The 18,194-nt window shown below is 60.4% G+C and overlaps 1 protein-coding gene across 1 annotated transcript; it reads left to right on the top strand.

Annotated features, from left to right (window-relative positions):
• Positions 1–125: 125 nt before the first annotated feature.
• On the top strand, positions 126–17,985 carry PLXDC1 (plexin domain containing 1; the record flags this gene model as incomplete). The annotated part of the gene is made up of 14 exons (XM_082010552.1): positions 126–213; positions 1,327–1,475; positions 4,429–4,572; positions 4,962–5,031; positions 5,418–5,540; positions 5,842–5,960; positions 6,161–6,260; positions 7,712–7,807; positions 9,671–9,752; positions 12,145–12,205; positions 13,105–13,240; positions 14,680–14,715; positions 15,893–16,053; positions 17,221–17,985. 14 exons carry the CDS (start codon positions 126–128, stop codon positions 17,338–17,340), a joined length of 1,485 nt encoding a protein of 494 aa, XP_081866678.1. The 3' UTR covers positions 17,341–17,985.
• Between the last annotated feature and the right edge of the window lie 209 nt (positions 17,986–18,194).

The raw sequence follows: 18,194 nt of genomic DNA, 5'->3' as shown, positions 1-18,194 counted from the left end.
AGAGCGGCCACCCGTGGCGTGGGACCTGCCGTGGGGTCCCCCTCCCTGCCCCACGTCTCCCCCCCGCCCCAGCATCTCCGCGGTGAAGGTGCTGGCACTTTGGGGTGCCCGGACCTTCTCCAGCCATGTGGGTCAGCCCTGGGGCAGAGGGGGGCTGTGGCCCCGCTGCCAGGGTGCCCCCACCTGGGATGCACCCACCCGTGGCTCCCTGTGGTGCGGCTGGTGCTGGCCCGGCTGTGGCTGTAGCCGTCCGGCAAGATTTTGGGGAGGACGCCAGAGCCTCCGTGGGGGCTCGTTACAGCCCTGCCTGCGGGACGGGCTCTGCTCCACGGGGCACCGCAGGCCTCCAGCAGCGGCGGTGGGCTGGGCCCCCCGGTGCCGCCAGGGAAGGTGACTGTGACCCCAAACCACGGAGCCCCTTTCCCCGTCCCTTAGCAGTGGGGTGCATCCCGCCAGCTCAGCCCTGCTCCCCGCTGCCTCAGTTTCCCCTCCCGGAGGCGCTGGGGACAGAGAGCAGCCCCTTGGGACAGCTCAGGAGGGGACCAGCAGCTCGTCAGGCAGCAATTAGCTCCCTCTCCCCGGGGGACACCGGGAGCCCTCTCACAGGGGCAAGAGGAGCAGCCCACCCGCAGGGGGTTTTGCTGTCCCGCTCCCTGGGGACAGCCGTCCTGGCTCTGTCCCTGCCCGTGGGCGAGCGCGTGCCATCCGCGCCGCCTCCGCCCGTGCCGAGCTGCCAGGAAACCTCCTGAATCTCTGCGGATTTGGTCCCGAATGGCTTTTTAACACCCCCCCAACGCTGTGCCGTGTTTCCAGCCTAGAGCCAGGCAGAGAGAGACGCGGCGGGAGGCGACGGGGGACACCTCGCTTTTGGAGATGGGTGCTTGGAGTCTGCCCTGACACCTGGCCCCCATACCAGCCCAGGGGAGGGGACCGATGGCTGGGGACATCAAGGACATGGCCACACTGGTGCCCCGTTGCTGAAGCTGCATCTCCCCCCTCCCCGGGGCCCGGCGCTCCTCCCGGTGCACTGGCCTGCGGGGGTGTGAGCTGAGCTGGGGGGTTGTAGGTGTTTTGCCTTGTTTCACCCTCCATCGCAGCCGTGGGTGCCTGTCGCCCGTCCCCGCACCCTGTAGCCATCCCTGACCTGAGAAGCCCTTCCCTGCATTGCCGTCATCACGGCGATGCTGCTTATCAGGGCTGAGACCCCCCCAAAACTCGTGTCACCTAAGCAGAAGCCGCCTTGCCAGGGGAGAGGGCAGATCCCAGCCCACAGGCGGGTGCCGTCCCAGCATGGGACCCCACTGACTCATCCCTGTGCCCCCCCAGGATGTCCCCCCGGCAGCCCAGTGGTGGGCGAAGGGCGGCGGAGAGCTCGGGAGGCCTCGCCGGGGACCGAGCGGACCCACATCAGCCAGGACCTGGTGGGGGGCAGCCTGGCCATCGACACGCTGCCGGCCAACGAGACACGGATTGTGGTGAGTCGGGGTCCCCGCCGCTGCCGCCGCCTGCCCCCCGCCTGGCCCGCCGAGGGCTATTTCCAGGCTGGGCAGGGAGCTGGCGGAGACGCTGGCCCTGATTTAACGTGTGGGGCTGGATCCCGGCAGCCCGCAGGGTAATTACAGCCCAGTACGGAGGCGGCCGTGCCCTGGGGATCGCTCCGAGCCCTGTGGCTATCCCTGCCCGCGAGCCCTGCCAGGTCCCAGGGCTGTCCCTTGTCCGAAAAGCCGGGGATGCTTCGCTTGCCGCGATGCCACGTGTGCAGCGGGGATGCTGCTGCCGAGGTTATCGGGGCCGAGCGGGCTCCGGGCTGTGCTGGGGCGAGGGGCTGTGCTGGGAGCAGAGGGGTCTCTGGCTGGGGAAGGCAGCGGCCTGCTGCCGCTGCTAACGAACTGATGTAGCAGCAGTGTCACCTCCTGGGACATCTCGCTTGGTTCTCACATCCCGGCTGTGCCTAATTACCCGCCCTCAATTAGCTCCCGGTTATTTGTGGCGGGGCCGAGAGTCCCTTGGCAGCTGGGGGGGAGTTTGCCCAGCTCTGAGGTCTCTGGGATGCAGGGGGGGGGATGCGTGGCCGTGGCTGAGTTCTGGTGGAGGATGTGCCGGCTGTGGTGACCTGTCCTGGTGCTTTTGCCGGCAGCTGGTTGTGGATTCGGTGGAATTAGTGTCCCCGTGGCAGGACACACAGGGGAGAAACGGCTGCGGCAGCTCCCGCTCCGCTCGAGCTCCAGCTTGGCTTTGCTCGTTGACCGTCGGGGATAGAGAGGGGCCAGAAGCCAGTAAAGTCCCTGATGTGCAAGTGTTTAAAAAAACCCCAAACCCAGCCCAAAACCACCAGTGGCCAGCACGGCACTGGAGATGCCGGGGAGCCGCAGGGAGGGTGCGATGGCGCTTGTGGTTCCCAGGAGGAAAAGGCAGCAGTTTCCTGGGGCTCGGTGCTGTGGGGGGGCGAAGGGCATCTGCCCCGGGAGCGGGGCCGCGCTCGCGGCGAGGGACGCCGCTCCCCTGCGCGCCACGGCATCTCGCCGTGTCCGACCTGCGGAAGGTGGGATCCCACCTGGGGAGCCGCCAGCCTGGGGTCTGGAGGGTTTCCCTTTTCTCTCCCCCCGAAATGTTCCAGGTTTGGGGTGTGGGGGGGCTGCTCTGGACCCGAAGGGTGAAGATGGGTGGGATGCCGGGCAGTGCCACCGCCTCGCCCCCGAGCTCTGCCCCATGGCAGCTGCGCTCCCCACTTGTTTGCGTGTCCAAAACCTCCCCTCTCTTAATTCCTGCCGTAACCAAAGCAAGGTGACGGATTAGGACATCCTAATGACTCAGCGATGAGGTCAGTAGCTCGGCAGCCAGCTCCTCCGCGCTCCCGGCCCTGCTTATTTCCCCCCCGGTTTATTTGGAACACGTTGGGAAGGCACGGGGGGACGAGGGCGCGGGCGGTTTTGTCGTTTGTCACCCAGCGGTGGCCTGTCCCCGCGTCCCTGGGGGCTTCCAAAGCCTCTGCACGGGCGGTGTGTGCCGGGACGCAGCAGGCGCTGACACGGCCTTCCCCGTGCCTCAGTTTCCCCTTCCATAGGGAAGGGAGGACTCTGGGCTGCAGCAGCCCCTCCGAGCTCCGGAGGGAGATGGGGCTGTAACTGCCATGGGGAAGAGCTAGGGATCTAGGAAAGCTTTCCTTGGAGTCAGGCCTGACACGGGAGGCGGAGGAGTGCGGCGGCTCTCCCTGAACTTTGCCAAAGCAGAAGAAAATCACACGTTACAGGATTCCTCTAACAGCGCTTTATTCCTTCTGACTCCCGCTGGCCTGCGGTACCCCTGGGGAACGGGGCTTTGCTTTCCCTTTTTTATCCTTCCCTGCCGCTGGCACGCGGGCTGGTGCGCAGGGCGCAGGTCCCGGGGCCGGCCGGGGCTCGGCGGGGGCTGAGCGGCAGAGGCTCGGCCGACGGGGCCGAGCGGCGAGCGTGGCGGCACGCCAGGCGCTGGCACGCAGCAGCGCTTTCCCAAGGAAAATGAAGACGCTTCCCGTCCTCCCCGCCGGCGTGAAGCGGCCTCCCCTGACAGGCGACGGCTCCCAGCTGGGACCCCGTCCGGCCGCACGCCGGAGCCCGTCGCAGAGACGCGGCGGGGCTGGCTGCGCCCCGGGAAATCGCCTGCTCTGCCGGCGGCCCCCAAAGGAGCGGCTGCGGAGCCGCCAGCCGGGATGCGTGTCCTTCCATAGGTCCCCGGCCAGTTTGAGGTGGCTCTTGGCAGAGCTGCCGCGTGGTCCACGCTCCGGTCTGCCGGGGAGAGGGGGCTTGGGAGCCCTGGGGTGCTGCCGGTGGCTGGGGCAGGCTGGGGGGGGGATACCCGGGGTCCCTCTCCTTGCTCCGTGCACCATATCCCGCTCACGCGGAGCCGTGCCCCGTCCCACGCGTCGCGGGTGTCACCCAGGAGAGCGGCCCGTGCCCCGCAGAGCCCCGCTCTCCCCGCCGCGTCCCCCGTCCTCAGCCCCTCGCTCCCGCTGGGCCGGCGGCGGCGGCTCGGCCGCTTTCCCTGGGCTGCCTGTTCCGAGGTTAAGCGTTTCCTCCGAGCTTCCACGTCTCCAGTTGTTTGCCTCGCTCCTAGCAGACACTTCAGCCGCCCCTTCCAGCCGCCGGCTCTGGAGCCGGCTATTTTCTTCCCGGGAAGGTTGCGTCTGCTCCGCCGCAGTCTCTCGTGAGTCGCCTCCCTCTCGGCAGCCAGCCCGTCCTCTCCGCGCCCCGTCGGTCTCGTGGGTCTTCTCTGCGCCTTCTCCCGCGGCTCAGCACCCTTGGCTGGCTTCGCGCGGGGTTTTTCCGTGCCGGTTTCGTCGCCGCTTTGCGCTGCGGTCGGGTCCCACCTGAGCCGCGCCTGGGGGTTTGCACCTCCACGGAGCGAGCTGGGTAACGCTGTCCCTGTCACCCCGTCCCTCCCCGGCTGCAGGAGGACAACCACAGCTACTACGTGTCGCGCATCTACGGGCCGGGGGATGCCCGTCTGAGGGGGCTGTGGGTCGACATGGCAGCGGCCAACAGGAGCCAAGTGAAGATCCACGGGATCCTCTCCAACACGCACCGGCAGGCCTCGGTGAGCCCGCGGGGCTGTTCCGCAGCCTGGCGTGTCCCCCGGGGCTCCTCTCCCGGCAGGGATTTCCCAATGGTGGCCCCTTGCCCGGGGCGGCAGCGTCCCCTCCGCGTCCCCCTGACCGCCCCGGGGGAGACGAAGGCTTGGGAAGTGTTTGGTCTCCCCCAGCCCCGTCCAGGGCTGGTCCTGCCGGGCGGAAGGGGGTGAGCTGTGGGGATCAGGCACCCACAGGACCCCCGCTCCCATCCCTCTCCCACCCTCCCGTGCACCGGCCCCGGGAGCTTGCTCCAAGCCGGGGCAGAGCCGGTGCCGGTGGGCACGGACCCGCCCCCCCATCCGCAGCAGGCGTTTTTCCAAGGGCTGAGCGCGGTTCTCGCCCCGTCTTCCCGCAGAGAATCGTCCTCTCCTTTGACTTCCCCTTCTACGGCCACCTCCTGCGGCAGGTCACGATAGCGACGGGCGGTGAGTCGCGATGGGACGCGGCGCCCGCGCTCCCTCGGCGTTCCCGGGGTGGGAGGGCTGGACGCGGCGCTGGTGCAGGCTCCAGCCTCGCCCCACGTCCCACAGCCCCGGGGGCTCAGACAGAGAAGGGGCTGCAGCCCTTCTAGCCCTCTGCCTCCACCCCAAATCTAAGCCCTGCCCTGCTGCTGGTGCCTCGGTTGCCGCAGCAGTTGGGGGGGCGCGGGGGGGGTCACCCAGGCTTGGAGGAAAGCCGGGAGGGGATGCTGGGGTGAAAAAAAAGGGATGGGTGAGCCAGGGCAGTGTGGTGGGAGGTCAGAAAGAGGGAGGGAGCACCCCGGGGCGGTGGAGGGGAGGGTGCGCTGCTTCACCCTCCTCTGCTCGCTCAGGTTTTATCTTCATGGGGGACGTCATCCACCGGATGCTGACGGCCACGCAGTACGTCGCACCCCTGATGGCCAACTTCAACCCCAGCTACTCCCGCAATTCCACGGTCCGGTACTTGGACAACGGTGAGCCCTGCTCCGGCCGGCCCCCGCGCCAGCCGCGGCGGCTGCCGTGGGCGCAGGGCGGGGGGGGCCGGAGCCAGGGGAGGCTGCGGGGAAGGGGAGCCCAGGGGCCGCTCAGCGCCCGGGGGGGCTTTGGGTAGGGGCGGTTGGGGTGTCCGGCAGGGGCTTGTTCGTGGGTCTGCTCCGTGTGGGCGGGGGGGATGAGATGACCCGGAGCTTCACCGAGCGGAGGGGCCGGTTGGGCTGTTTGAGACGTGGGGCGAGGAGAGACGAGAGGACTGAGCTGCCCCGGTCTCCCTCCCAGGGACGGCTTTCGTGGTGCAGTGGGACAAGGTCTATCTTCAGGGGAAGGAGGACACGGGCAGCTTCACCTTCCAGGCGGCCCTGCACAGCACCGGGAGAATCGTCTTCGGGTACAAGGAGGTGAGGGATGTTTCTTCTGGGGAAGGCACGGCAGGAGGGTCCCTGTGGGGGATCCCTGTGGGTCTGGGAGGAGATGGGCTATCGTGGCTGCTCCTGTGCCGAGTCTGGCATTCCCAGTGCCCCCAGAGCACTGGAGACCTCTGCAGCAGCACCAGCAGCCTGGGCAGGGCTGGGCTCCATCCCTCTCTCCCCGGCTGCAGATCCCCGTGCCGGTCCTACAGATCAGTGCCACCCAGCACCCCGTGAAAGCCGGCCTCTCCGACGCCTTCATGATCCTCAACCCGTCTCCCGACGTGCCGGGTGAGTCGCTGCGCTGGAGGAACTGGGGGAGGCGGCTGCCGGGGCAGGGAAGAGGCTGGTCCCGCAGGGATGCCACGGCTCCTCTGGCACCGCAGCCGGGAGAGGGTGCAGACAGGGAGGAGAGATGAGACGTCCTCGTCTCTGGGTGGCTCAGGACACGAGGATGCACTGCTTGGACTGCCGGTGGGGGGCAAGGGCGCGTGGGGAGGCGCGCGGGGCTGGGCTGCGTGGGTGCCCCTCATGTCCCACGTCCCCCGGTGCACCTCCCTCTCTCGGGGCGCACCTCTCTCGGGGTGCACCATCTCTCCGTGGCCAAGACCATCGCCTTGTGCTCTGGGTGGCCCCGCGGGTCAGGGTGGCCCCGGCCCGCGAGCGCTGTGTGCCTTGGGCAGGCGCTTCGTGCTTCTCGCCCAGCGTGTTCAAAACTGCCCTGGCTTCCCCGGTTCCCAGCTGAGGAGGAGGAGGAGGGGGAAGAACGATTGCAAAGCAGACTGCAGATGGACGGGAGGCTTGGGGGGGGGCTGGATGCCCCCTTCCTATAGGCACGGGGGTTTAGGGGAGCCTAACAAGCGGCACCGCTGCTGCTCTGGACCGTCCTTGGCCGCGCCGCGTGGCACGGGTGCCGTGTGGCTGGGATCCGCACCTGCGTCGGCAGGGCAAGGCGACGGCTACGCGCACGTCCGCGTGCTTATTCCACGCGTGCCGTGAGCTGCAGGCGTGGGGTGAGCTCGCCACAAAGGTTCTTCCAGCCTCTCCTGTCCCCTCTCGTCACGAGGAGCCCAACCTCGCTCCTGCCTCGCCGCGCCGCAGCCGGCGCGGTTGCTTTTCCTTGTTATTTATGGAGCCTGCCATCTGGCCCTCATTTATCACCCATTTACAGCAGTTTGGGTAAAAAAACCTCCGCCAGGCTGGATGGTGCCTCCCCTCCCCGCCCCCCAGCCCGCCCCTCGCCGGGCTGGTGCCCTCCATCCCCGTGGGCTTGCTGACCCCTGCCTGTACCTCCTGCCTGTACCTCCTGCCTGTCCCCGGGGTGTGACGGGAAGGGCGGAGGGAAACAATGCAAGAACCGGGCACGAAAAAACCCAACGGGCGGGAGGAAAGAAGGCTTGAGGCGTAGGAGGGGAGGGGGTGGGAGGGGAGCACGTTCCGTCCTGCTCATCTGCCGGTCTCCAAGTGCGGAGCGGAGCCGCGGCTGTGCCGGAAGGGCCGCTCTGATGATCCTCGCAGGTAGGCGCGATGCCAGAGAAGCGTCTCGGCTGGTGCCACCATGCGAATTCGTGGCAGACGCTGGGAGAAAATCCTGAATGCAGGATAGACGCCGCTGGCCCCGGGGATGAAGGGGAAAGAGAAGGAAGGGGGCAAGGCGAGGGAGCTTTCCCCGCACGCGCCGGGATTCGCGCGTGGGGTAAACCCCTTTGCGCCCAGCCCGAACCCAAGGCTCCGCGTTTCAGAGTCCCGCCGTCGGACCATCTACGAGTACCATCGCGTGGAGCTGGACACCAGCAAGATCACCAACATGTCAGCCGTGGAGTTTACGCCGCTGCCCAGTAAGTCGGACGGGCCGTCGTGCCGCCCCGGAGCGTGTTTCCCTCCCGTGGTTTCACCCCGCAGCTACAACACCCTCCTGTGTACGGCCCAAGGGGAAGCCAAGGCTGGAGGAGGCGGATTCGATGCGCGGGGAGGGGTGCGTGGCTGCCGTCCGTCGCCACCGGCGCGCGGAGGGAGCGTGCGCTATCGGCCAGGGCGCAGCTCGCCCCTGCTCCGGGGTCCCCCGCTCATCCCGCCTTTGCGAGAAGGTCTGCGCGCGGCTGTCGCGGCGCGTGTCGTACGGCCAACCCTGCCCGGGCTTACCGGCTTCGAGTCAACCTCAGCCAACGGCAAACCCCGCCGCCGAGATGGGAGCCGGGGACGCAGCGAAGCCCAGCTGAAGCTGATAAAGGCGGGCGATTGTGCCGCACCCGATTTGCTCAGCGCTCCCCGACTCAGTGCCCAGAGCGGCGGCGCCAGCCCCGACGGCCGCGGGAGCGATGGGCGACGGTCCCAAGCTGCGCTCCGTGCGGCTCTGCCGGCACCCCTCCTCGTGCGCGGCTGAGTCGACGGCCCTCGTGGCTCACCAGTAGATCCCATCTCGCCCCAGTACTTTAATTCCTTATTCCCTGCACTGACAGCTCTTCCCGCCTGTCCAGCCGCTGAAACTCCTTCTCTTTGCTCCGTAAAGCGCAGCTAATTTTGCTGGACGCTGGTTCACTTCGGGTCTGTCTACAAGACATTTTCTACGCCTCCACACTCCGATGAAATTTCTTAAGGATCCTGGTAAATAGGTCCATTTTTAGTGCGCACGAGGGAAAGTCGTCACGCAGTCTGTAAATACAGAGCGGAGAGTAAATCTGTCGTGAAGACACCAGGGTTATGCATTTAAACGGTCTCCCCAGGGTATTTTATGACAATTTTAGCAGCAGGCAGGGTTACTGCAAAGCAGATCGCAAATAAGCATTCTGCAATAATTCTATTTTTTCTTCTTAAGACTTGCTGTTTTGTTTTTCCCCAGCAGCTAGAGGTAGCTGAGAGCAGTACCTCCAGAGGAGCCACAGAGCTAGAGAGAACTAGACTCCACTTTTCCTTCCGAGGGTTTGATTTCTAGCTATATCCAGGTCAGAAGTGGAAGAACTGGGTTAGCCTCTGCCTCTTCTCCAGAGGCGCTCGCTCGCTGCCCGCGCAAGGCAGTCTGCGCGGGAGCAGCTCAGGTCGGGGCCGCGGAGGAGGTCGGGACCGGAGGGCGCGTGGGCAGCCCGGGTCCGGGGTAGCGGCGCTGTCTGGCCCGGGATGGAGGCGTGCCAGGCGTCCCGGCTGGGCTGGGGATGCTGCTGCCTCCCAGGACCCTGCGCGCCGATGCAGGACACGACCCTCTGGCCTTCTGCCTTGGTGGCGTGGTTGTTCCGCAGCCCCGGATCGGCTCTCGGCTCCGTCACCGCGGGCTGCCGGGGGCTCCCGAGGGGCTTGTTACAGCTGCTGGTTCCCTTGGCTTGCTTTGCAGACAAGCCCATCTTGTCTAGGCAGGGCGACAAGCAAACGGTGGTACTCTACAAGCAGCTAGTCCTCTCCAGCGCGGAGATATCCTCGCAGAACTACTCAGTACGGGCAGAGCAACAGCGGGTTGAACTGCGCCTATCGCTTCCGAGAAACACCCTCGGTACAACAAGCGATGGCATAAGTCTCAGCTGCGTTTTAATTCCCAGCTGAACGGAATGGGAAGGCGTTTACGGGAGCCCAGTCCTGCTGGGAGGGTGCTGCCTCGTCCCGCAGAGAGAGGCCGGGTTGGAGACTCCTCCGCTGGCGCTGGTTCTACCCCACGGCACCAGCTTTCAGCACGTGCGGGCGTAGCGCTGGTACGTCTCTCCTCTCTTTTACAGCCTGTCTCCAGCATCAGAGCTGTGAAGCGTGTGTGACCTCGGAGCTGACCTTCAACTGCAGCTGGTGTCATGTCCTGCAGAGGTAGCTGGGCTGTTTCCTTCCCACCTTCTCTTGCTCATGTTTCTATAGCTGGGACAGCAAGCACGACTCCAGGTCTGATGCCTCTGTCAGCGTTGCTGGTTTTTTATTAGTATTTTCCTCCTTTTTTTTTTCGGTTTTTCCCCATTGCTGCTCTTCGGTTCGCTTAGGGTGCTGCTCTCATAGCCTCATAGCCATGGTTAAGCGGTCATCTGATCTCCCGTTACAAGCCACCGAAAGGAGCTGTTTCCCGAGGCTGGGGTTCCTGTTCCTGAGGCTTTGCTGCAGGAGCCCGAACAAGTTGAGACCAGAAGCGAGACTCACGTTTTTGTCAGTGAGGTTAAACACGGGGGAAACTTGTCCTGACTTAGGCTGTGATTTCAGACAGAAGCGCAGGGCAGCGAGGCTGGGACGCGCTCAAGTCTGAAGGACAGCAGGTAGAGCCGGGGATGCCCTTCAGGCCCCCAGCCGCGGGGGACAGGCCCTTTTTGTCGGGGACGAGACACCATGAGAGTGGGGGGGCACTTGCTGCTTTTCTGGGGGTAAACGGAGGATCTGGGGGGACGGGGCTGGCCCCGCTGCAGCCCCGGCCCCGCGGCAGCCCCGCTCCGTGCTCTCCTTCAGCTCAAGCAGCGCGATACGGAGCTTGAGAGAGTCTAATGAGATTGTGCCGAATTATTTATTTAGAGCTAGTGGCAGGGGAGGGGACCCAATAACACAGATCCTCCCGCGTGGCACGGGGACGGCTTGGGGGCTGCCCGCAGGGAGGAGCGCTGGCTGGCCCCTTCCCCAGCCGCCCCCTCCGGCTCGCCCGGCATCGCTCGCGGGGCACCTTCGCTCTTCCTTTCTGTAGCCCTTCTCTCGCTGCGCTCCGGACTTGCACCCTTTCCTCACAGGCAGCAGTTGCAGCAAGGTGTGAGCAGGGCAGCTGGGACAGGGAAAGATCCCGAGGCGCCAGGAAAGCGACGCTGCCAGCCGGCGTTGACGCGCTGCCTTTCAGCGGGCTCGACTACAGCCCGAGCCAGGGGAACACCGTTTTTCAATGACAGTCGCTCGGTGGCGGCTTCAGATCAGAGAATATTATGTTCCCGCAGCTGAGAGAGATGCGTGCAAGCAGATGTGGCTTTGGAAGCAAAACCAAGCTTGGGATATGGTGGCTTAGTCTGGATCTTGTTGGGGCTGAAACCCCAGGGTTCAAGGTCTTTGTCACTCTGCTGATTCCAAATTCACGGTGTTTGCAGACCCGGTCTTCCAAAATCCAAGTCAGGGAATCTGACGGGATATTACAGAATCATTAAGGTTGGAAAAGACCTTTAAGATCATCAAGTCCAACCACCAAGTCGCTGTTGCCGATGCTTGCTCTTTACCACCTACAGCACGGTGACTTGCTGGTGTGTTGGCTAAAAGCCACACTCCCCGCAGCCGTAACTGCGTATCGGCAGCTCAGTCCTGAGGAGCTTGGATTACAGATGGAAAGTACAAACAGCAAGCGTGCTGGAAATCACAAGCTAGAGCAAGCCTACCGCTATCTTGCTGGCTTTCAACCAGGTTGGTTTTGCAAAGCCAACGTGATCTTTCCCAAGGAAGTTGGTGGGATGGCTTCCAGGGTTTGGACTTACTTATATCCTGAGTCCAGCTCAGTGATTTAACCCCAGAGTCCTCTTAGCTCTCTTCCGGACAGTGGAGTTTGTGTTTTTGCTTTTGCTGAGCCCATAATTGTTACGGGAACTGTACTTTAACTAAAGATCTCAGCGACTCAGCAGGACCTGAAGTTTTTTGTGGCTTCTCCTCTTTTACCGGTTGGTAGTTGTGTAAATTAGTGCTTGTATGAGCTTGAACCCCTGGCTCATATTTTGGTAGTCCCCAGAGTCTTTCCAAAGGTCAGAGTCCTATTTCATTCCCTCTGTTTCTGTAGAGATTTCACTAGCTGGTGTTTTCCTGATGCCGTTTATAATTTCTTTAATGTGTTTTTCCTGTGCAGATGTTGCTGGAAAAAAAAAACCCTCATGGAGATCATGGCTTTGCCCTGGCACAGAGTCCAGGGAGTGGAAATTCAAACTCAGTCTATATATTTTTCCTATTTCTCTGCTTCTCCGTTTCCCTCGGAGAAGCGGTGTTGACCCTTTTCCTCCCCTGTGAAGAGGAACATTTGGGTCCTTCCAGCACAGCTGTACTGGAAACCCCACGTCTTTGGAGACCGACTCGTACATAATCTTTCCAGTGCTCAGATACTTGTTTGTGCTGGTATCCGTACGCAGCGCCCGTCGGCGCCGCGTTTGGGACTCCCAGAAATCCCTGGCAACGCCGTCCCGGGCAGAGCGGGCCAAGGCGCGCTTTCGGCATCGTGCCTCCCGGGAATTCACCAGCCGCGGGTTAATACCGCTTTCCTCCGCAGGTGTTCCAGCGGTTTTGACCGACACCGTGAGGAGTGGCTGTCCTACGGCTGCGGCCAGCAGGTGAGGCGCAGAGAGGAGTCGCTTCCGATAGCTCCTCTGCTCGGGAGGAGGCTGATCCGCAGGGAAAACAGCGGCCGTGGCCCCGCTCCAAAAATTCACGCTGGGCTCCGCTTGGCCCGTGCTGTTCTGGAACAGATTGAGTATCCCTTTAGCATCCCTGTCCCGTCACAGCAGGACCGCTGAGGCTCTCCGCTGGGATAGTTAAAAGATGGTCCATGCGATCCAGCATCTGCCTTGCTGGTGCCTCGTTCCTGTGTTGGTCGGTGCTGGGTGTTCAGGAGAGGTGCGGAGACCTCCGTAAGTTACCAAACGGTGCCACTTGAGTACACGGGGATATTTTTTTCTTCACCTTCTGAAGCATGACTCTTACTCACACTCGAGCATGAAGAAATTAGCCCTTGTGATTTTTTTTTTTTTTTTTTTTGTCCTTGTTAGCACAATTATCTCCACATTGGATGAACTAGTTTCTTTGTCTCGGAAAGATCAGCTCTAACGAAACATCTGTTTCTGCTTTGGGGGTTTTTTTGTTGTTTTTTTTTTTTCCTCACTGAAAACTCAGCTTTGTTCCCTGTTAACCAAGAGGGCTGAGTGAGGGAAAAGGAGGTCACAGGACCTGTGTAAGGTCACCCAGTGATGCGAGAAGGTCGGACTGTAGGACCTTGCCAGATCATTGTCATTTGTCCTACTTAAGTGGTTCCCAAACTCTTCCTTCTCTTCTCCAACCTCCACGTCACCTCCCACGTACCTCTCCTGGCACTTCTGGACCATGTGCCCTGCTTCCACTCCACTGGCTGAGCCCCGGGGGCTCGGTAGCCCTAAGCCTGGGGAGCACAGTCCCCCCCCGCCGCTCTTGCTGGAGAACAGCTAGAAAAAGTAGCTGTTTTCCATTTTCTTTCCAGTCAGATGAGAAGACCTGCGAGGATTTAGCAGACGGCGACCACTATTCAGCACCTCCTGACAGCTCTTTCTCCCCGCTGGATGAGGGTGTCACCACCTCCACGTCCTCGCTCTTCATCGACAGCCTCACGACAGAAGGTAGGGGCAGGAGGGGGGGGGGCGGCGGGGACACCCCATCCTCGACGCTTATCCCTGGAGGGGTCTTTCACTCCGATGCCTCATGAAGCCACTTCATATCCAAACAAATACAGCAACAGACCCGTCTTTGAAGCACAAGGGTAAGGGGAGAGACGAACCCCCCCGGCGGGAAGAGTTTTACAATTGCGTCGCAGCCTTTTTCCGCGTTCGTGGAGGTCAACAAGCAACGAGTCCCCGGTGGACGCACACCCCAGCATCGTAACGGGGGTTAACGCCGTATATAGGGGCTCGTGCTTTTAACGTGCTTGGCCCTTGCCGGTGACTCGGGGCTGTCGGTGCTCTCAGACGGGCACTAACGCGGCGTAGGCTCGTGATTGCCCTCCGCGTAGGAAAGCTCCGCATCAGAACCCGCGTTGCCCTCGAGACAGCCGTGTTCTAAGGCTTGATAATCCTATTAACACAGGGCTGGCTCCTCCGATCCTAGCGGCAGGTATCACTTCAATTTTGCTGCTTAATAGTCCCTAACGCAAACTGCTAATTAGAATAAATAGAAAGGAACATTAGTAATTGTCCTTCAGCGACGGGAAGGAGTTGGGGGGAGGAACGGAGCGCCTGGCTGACAGAGTTGACTTTGAAAGGAGCAATTAGAGGAAAGGGGAGTGTAACACCACCGCTGAGATTATTTTCCAACTCATCGCCGGTTCTTGGAAAAAGAACAAGAGGCTTCCTGTGACACAGTCAAGCATGAAGTTCATTTGTAATCTTGGAAGGAAACAAACACCCAGCCAGCTTTATCTGGAGAAGCACGGCGAAGGAGGGAGCAAAGCAGCGGCGCGGGCCCACCCCTCTGCGCCCGCCGGCCCCGCTCGCTCGCTCCGCTGGTGCGGACGCATGGGAGCGCGTCTGAGCGCGTTCCGGTGGCGCGGCCAGCGTCGAGACGTGGAGCCTTGTACAACGGATCCCGGTTCTTCCAGAAAGGGATGAAGATTGGATTTTGGGTCCCCCGTGGAAGACGTCTACGGCGTAACATCCCGTCGATGTATCCGGGATGTATTGGCAGCGCATTGCTGCAAATGCCATGGTCTGAACACGGACGCCCAGGAGGGCTGGGGCCCCCTCCAGCACTCCTTTATTGGCGTGCTTTGCACATTGCGCGTATTTAAAGACGCGTTTCCCGAGATGTTGGTGCTCCAGGTGCCACCTTGGTGAAGCAAGACAACAAACCATAAGCCACATGCTCTCACCACTGCTGCTTTCTGGGTGCCTTCCTCGTCCACCAAACTCAGAGGTTTAAAACTGTCACTGGCCAAGTAAATGCTGCGCGAGAGCCATGTTCTGTCAGTGGCCCCATTACAGAGGGATGAAAGCGGGTGGGAAGCGTGCAGAATATCATAGAAGGCTCCTAACTTTATTTTTTTGCCTTTGTTTTCTTCTTTCAGATGATACGAAGCTCAATCAGTATGCAGGAAGCGAAGGTAAGCTCTTAATCTTCTCTTTGCCTGCTCACAGTCGTTCCAAGTGAAAACAGGGTACACTGAAGCCAAATGCACCGGGGAGTCGTGATCAGCCAGCGGAGTGGACGGGTGACACTGCGATTGGAAGGATGCAATCGAGATAAGACTCCTACTGTCCTTACCCCGATTAATGCCATTTCAGGGAGTGAGAAGTGAGAGTCTGGACCGGTCTGTTTTACCCTGGTGCTGGTTTTGCCTACTTTTCCCACTTAGTCCTGCTGTGTGAGCTAAAATGATGAATTTTCTCTTTGCGTGTAATTCCCTTTCTTTGCAGTTTTTGCATAGACACAAAGTCCTTTTTTTTTTTTTCTTTTGAATTTCCCCAGCTGTGCCAAGGAGCAGCGTAAAATCCAAATCTAAAAAGTGTCCTTAGCCCAGCTCTGCTTTTCTTATCTCTGTTCCCGTGAATCCTTTCTCGGTCTGAGTTTCTTCATCAGCCCCAAGGGCAGGGAACCGAATTGTTGCTGTAACGCTCTTACTAATTCCAGAGTATGGGAAGGATCGGAGCCCTCTTCACCCCATGTCAGGTTTGCAAGAACTGCGGCTGTCTGCAAACCAGGAGCCCAGCCCTCTTACCCGAAAGCAGCTCACGGAGGTTAAACTGGCTAAACTGGGTGCAGGCTCAGTTCCTTTCGCAGGCATGGGGCCTTTGAAATGCATGATCTTCCCAGCGTCAGCCAAATTGCTCCCCAAAGGGCTGGTAATGTCACTGCTAATATATGCCAGATAGATACCCCCGCTGTAGCTCTGCGCAATTGCATATTCAGAGCCGAGGACCGAGGGCGAGCTGGAGGGCTGGGGGTGAGACAGGCGGAGGACCCCACTCGGCATATGGCTAATGGCTTTCCGCCGGAGCGAGCAGCCAATACGTAAAGGCTACGGATCGGCGCGGGGCTGCTGCACGGTGGTGATTTAATCTTCTTTCAAACCGGCTACTGGTATCATCTGAAAGCGACGCTGGCGCGTAGACAACAACTCGCTGGTGCATCTTCCCCTCTTGTTGAGCCAGACAGTAGCAGGCTAAGTTGCTCAGTCACGCGTGCAGAGCCCCGAAAGGTCTTGCCTTGCTTTTCTTTTCTGTCCTCTCTTTTATTGAGGTCTCAGCACAATTCGAGACTCAACTGGCTCCTTTTTGCAGGTCTGGGAAGCAGCCTTCCTTCCGAGAAAGCAGGAGCCCCGCTTCACACAGGTACTATCGTGGGGATCGTCCTGGCTGTGGTGCTCATTGCAGCGATTATCCTTGCTGGAATTTACATCAACAGCCACCCCACCTCCAACGCCGCCCTGTTCTTCATTGAGGTGAGTGGAGAACCTTATCTCTGGCCAGTTTTATCTTCCCCTGCTATCAGCACGAATCCTAACCTTCTAGAGAAGAGCAGGGAGCAAAGAGAAGACGACAGAGGAACTTCGATAGAGTTTCTTTTCATGGTCCTACAGTCACAGCTAATGTCCCAACCTTCAGCTGCTGATGTTTTAAATTTAGGCTCTCTCCCTCCCACACCGGTTTATTTTGCTCCCTTTCACACGCTCCCTTTCACACATTGCCTTTTTTTCCCCCATGCAATGTCAGACTCTTCCAACCTGCTTGTATGATCAGTCGACACGCAGCCTGGTTGGAGGGCTCAGTTGGAGCTACCACATAATTGAGATCGCTGCCTTTTGAATTGCCCAGCTGGATTTTGTCGGCTAAAATTGTCAGACTTCACTGACGGGTGTCATGCCATCAGCTACTGTGTAAGTGGTGGTGTGAATGCTCTAAATGGAAGATTTTAATTCTCCGAAAGATAGGGGGTCCAACAATCTCCATCTGCTCTTAAAAGCCAAAAGACCGCTGGGCGTAGGATCCCGAGGCAGGCAGAAGTGGGCTGAATCCTGGCACAGGAGCTGCTGCGGAGGGAGTGAGCAACACTTAGCCCTCAGCCTTTCCTTAGCGCTCGCTGGCTTTTTCCTGGAGCACTTGTCTTTCCTCCATCTGTCCTGTCTGAAGAGACAGGCTTCAGAGAATTGACCTCCGTGGCCTCTCCCAGTTTCGTACCTGAGCGCTTGGCAATGTTTGATGCATTTATCTACAGCTGGCTGAGAAGGGAGAACGCAGTTGTCCCCGTTCTGCAGATAGAGGAGACACAGAGCTGACGTGTACGTGGTCGCAGGGGAAGCCAGTGGCTGTCCTCAGCTGCACAGGCCACGCCTGTCCTGAAGCTGATGTGAGATTTCACTTAAAATTTCCATTTCCTCCCCCCTCCCCATTTTAACCTTATTAGTGGGTCAGCTCAGCGAGATCGATGCATTGCAATTAACTCTTTTAAGCATGAAGCCATTTTTAAAAATTTATTTTTATTAATAAGAAGTCAAACTTTCACAAAGCCAGCATTGTTTTCATTTCAGGACCGAGTTTCCCATTTCCCAGCAGGGTTGGCGTGAAAGGCTCTGTCGTAGCTTCTGATGGGTCTTTGTTTCTGTCCACAGCGAAGGCCACATCACTGGCCTGCCATGAAATTCCGAAATCACACCAACCACGCAACGTACTCGGAGGTGGAGCCGGCCAGCCAGGAGAAGGAGGGCTTTGTTGAAGCAGAACAGTGCTGAGCGCTTCTCGCCCTGCACCTCGAACCTCCCATGTCTCAAGTGTTGGAGTCTTCTGTTATTCTATCGCAAAGTCTTTCCCGTCTTGGGGAAAAAAAAAAAAAAAGAGCAAGTAGAGGAAAAAGACCCCATGGAGCATTCGAAAAGAATGAGTCAGGGCAATGTGAGGATGGGACTGGCCTGGATTCCTCGCGGGACAGCAGAGCCTGCAGCGGCGGCAGTCGCGGCACCGGACTCTGCCTGCAGCCCGGCACCGAAGCCCTGGATGGGGCAGTAGAAAAAAAGTGCAGTCAAAGTTTTCGTTTGGTGTGGGTTTTTTGTTTTGTAGATGAGTTCTTCTCCCCCTGTGTGTGGCTGACCTCTTCCTTCCTCCGCTGGGAGTCTTAACAGGGGCAGCAAAGGAGAGGGGGCCAAGTCTCAGTACAGGCAAAATACGCAGTTGCCTCAAGCAGCAGGCTCTTGGGGACAGCAAAACGTTGATTTTTGCTGCACGCTGGCTCTGCCTGCACTCAGGAACGTCGGGCTGGTTGCCTCTTCCCCTCTCCCCTGAGAGGCTGGTGGTCCAGGAGAGGTACGGTTGACTCTCCAAGGCTCACCTCCCCTCTCCCATCCCCTCTCCCCCAGCTCTGTCCCTTTCTCCGCTCTCCGCCTTCTTTTGGGGTGGGTGACATCTGTCTTTGTGGCCGAGGGGCCTTGGGCCCTTGTCTTTTCATCCTGCAGTTGGTCTTCCACCACCATGGCTTCAGCTCCCTGCCCTCCTCTCCCTTCCAAGCAACAGCTTCCACCCCCTGCTCCAGAGAAAGGAAAACCTGATGTATTTTAAGAGCAAAACCCTGCGGAGGTTTCACCTTCAGGAT

The sequence above is a fragment of the Phaethon aethereus genome (assembly GCF_964289735.1).
Source record: "Phaethon aethereus genome assembly, chromosome: 25".
NCBI lineage: Eukaryota > Metazoa > Chordata > Aves > Phaethontiformes > Phaethontidae > Phaethon > Phaethon aethereus.
This window is presented reverse-complemented; position numbering and strand designations above follow the sequence as displayed.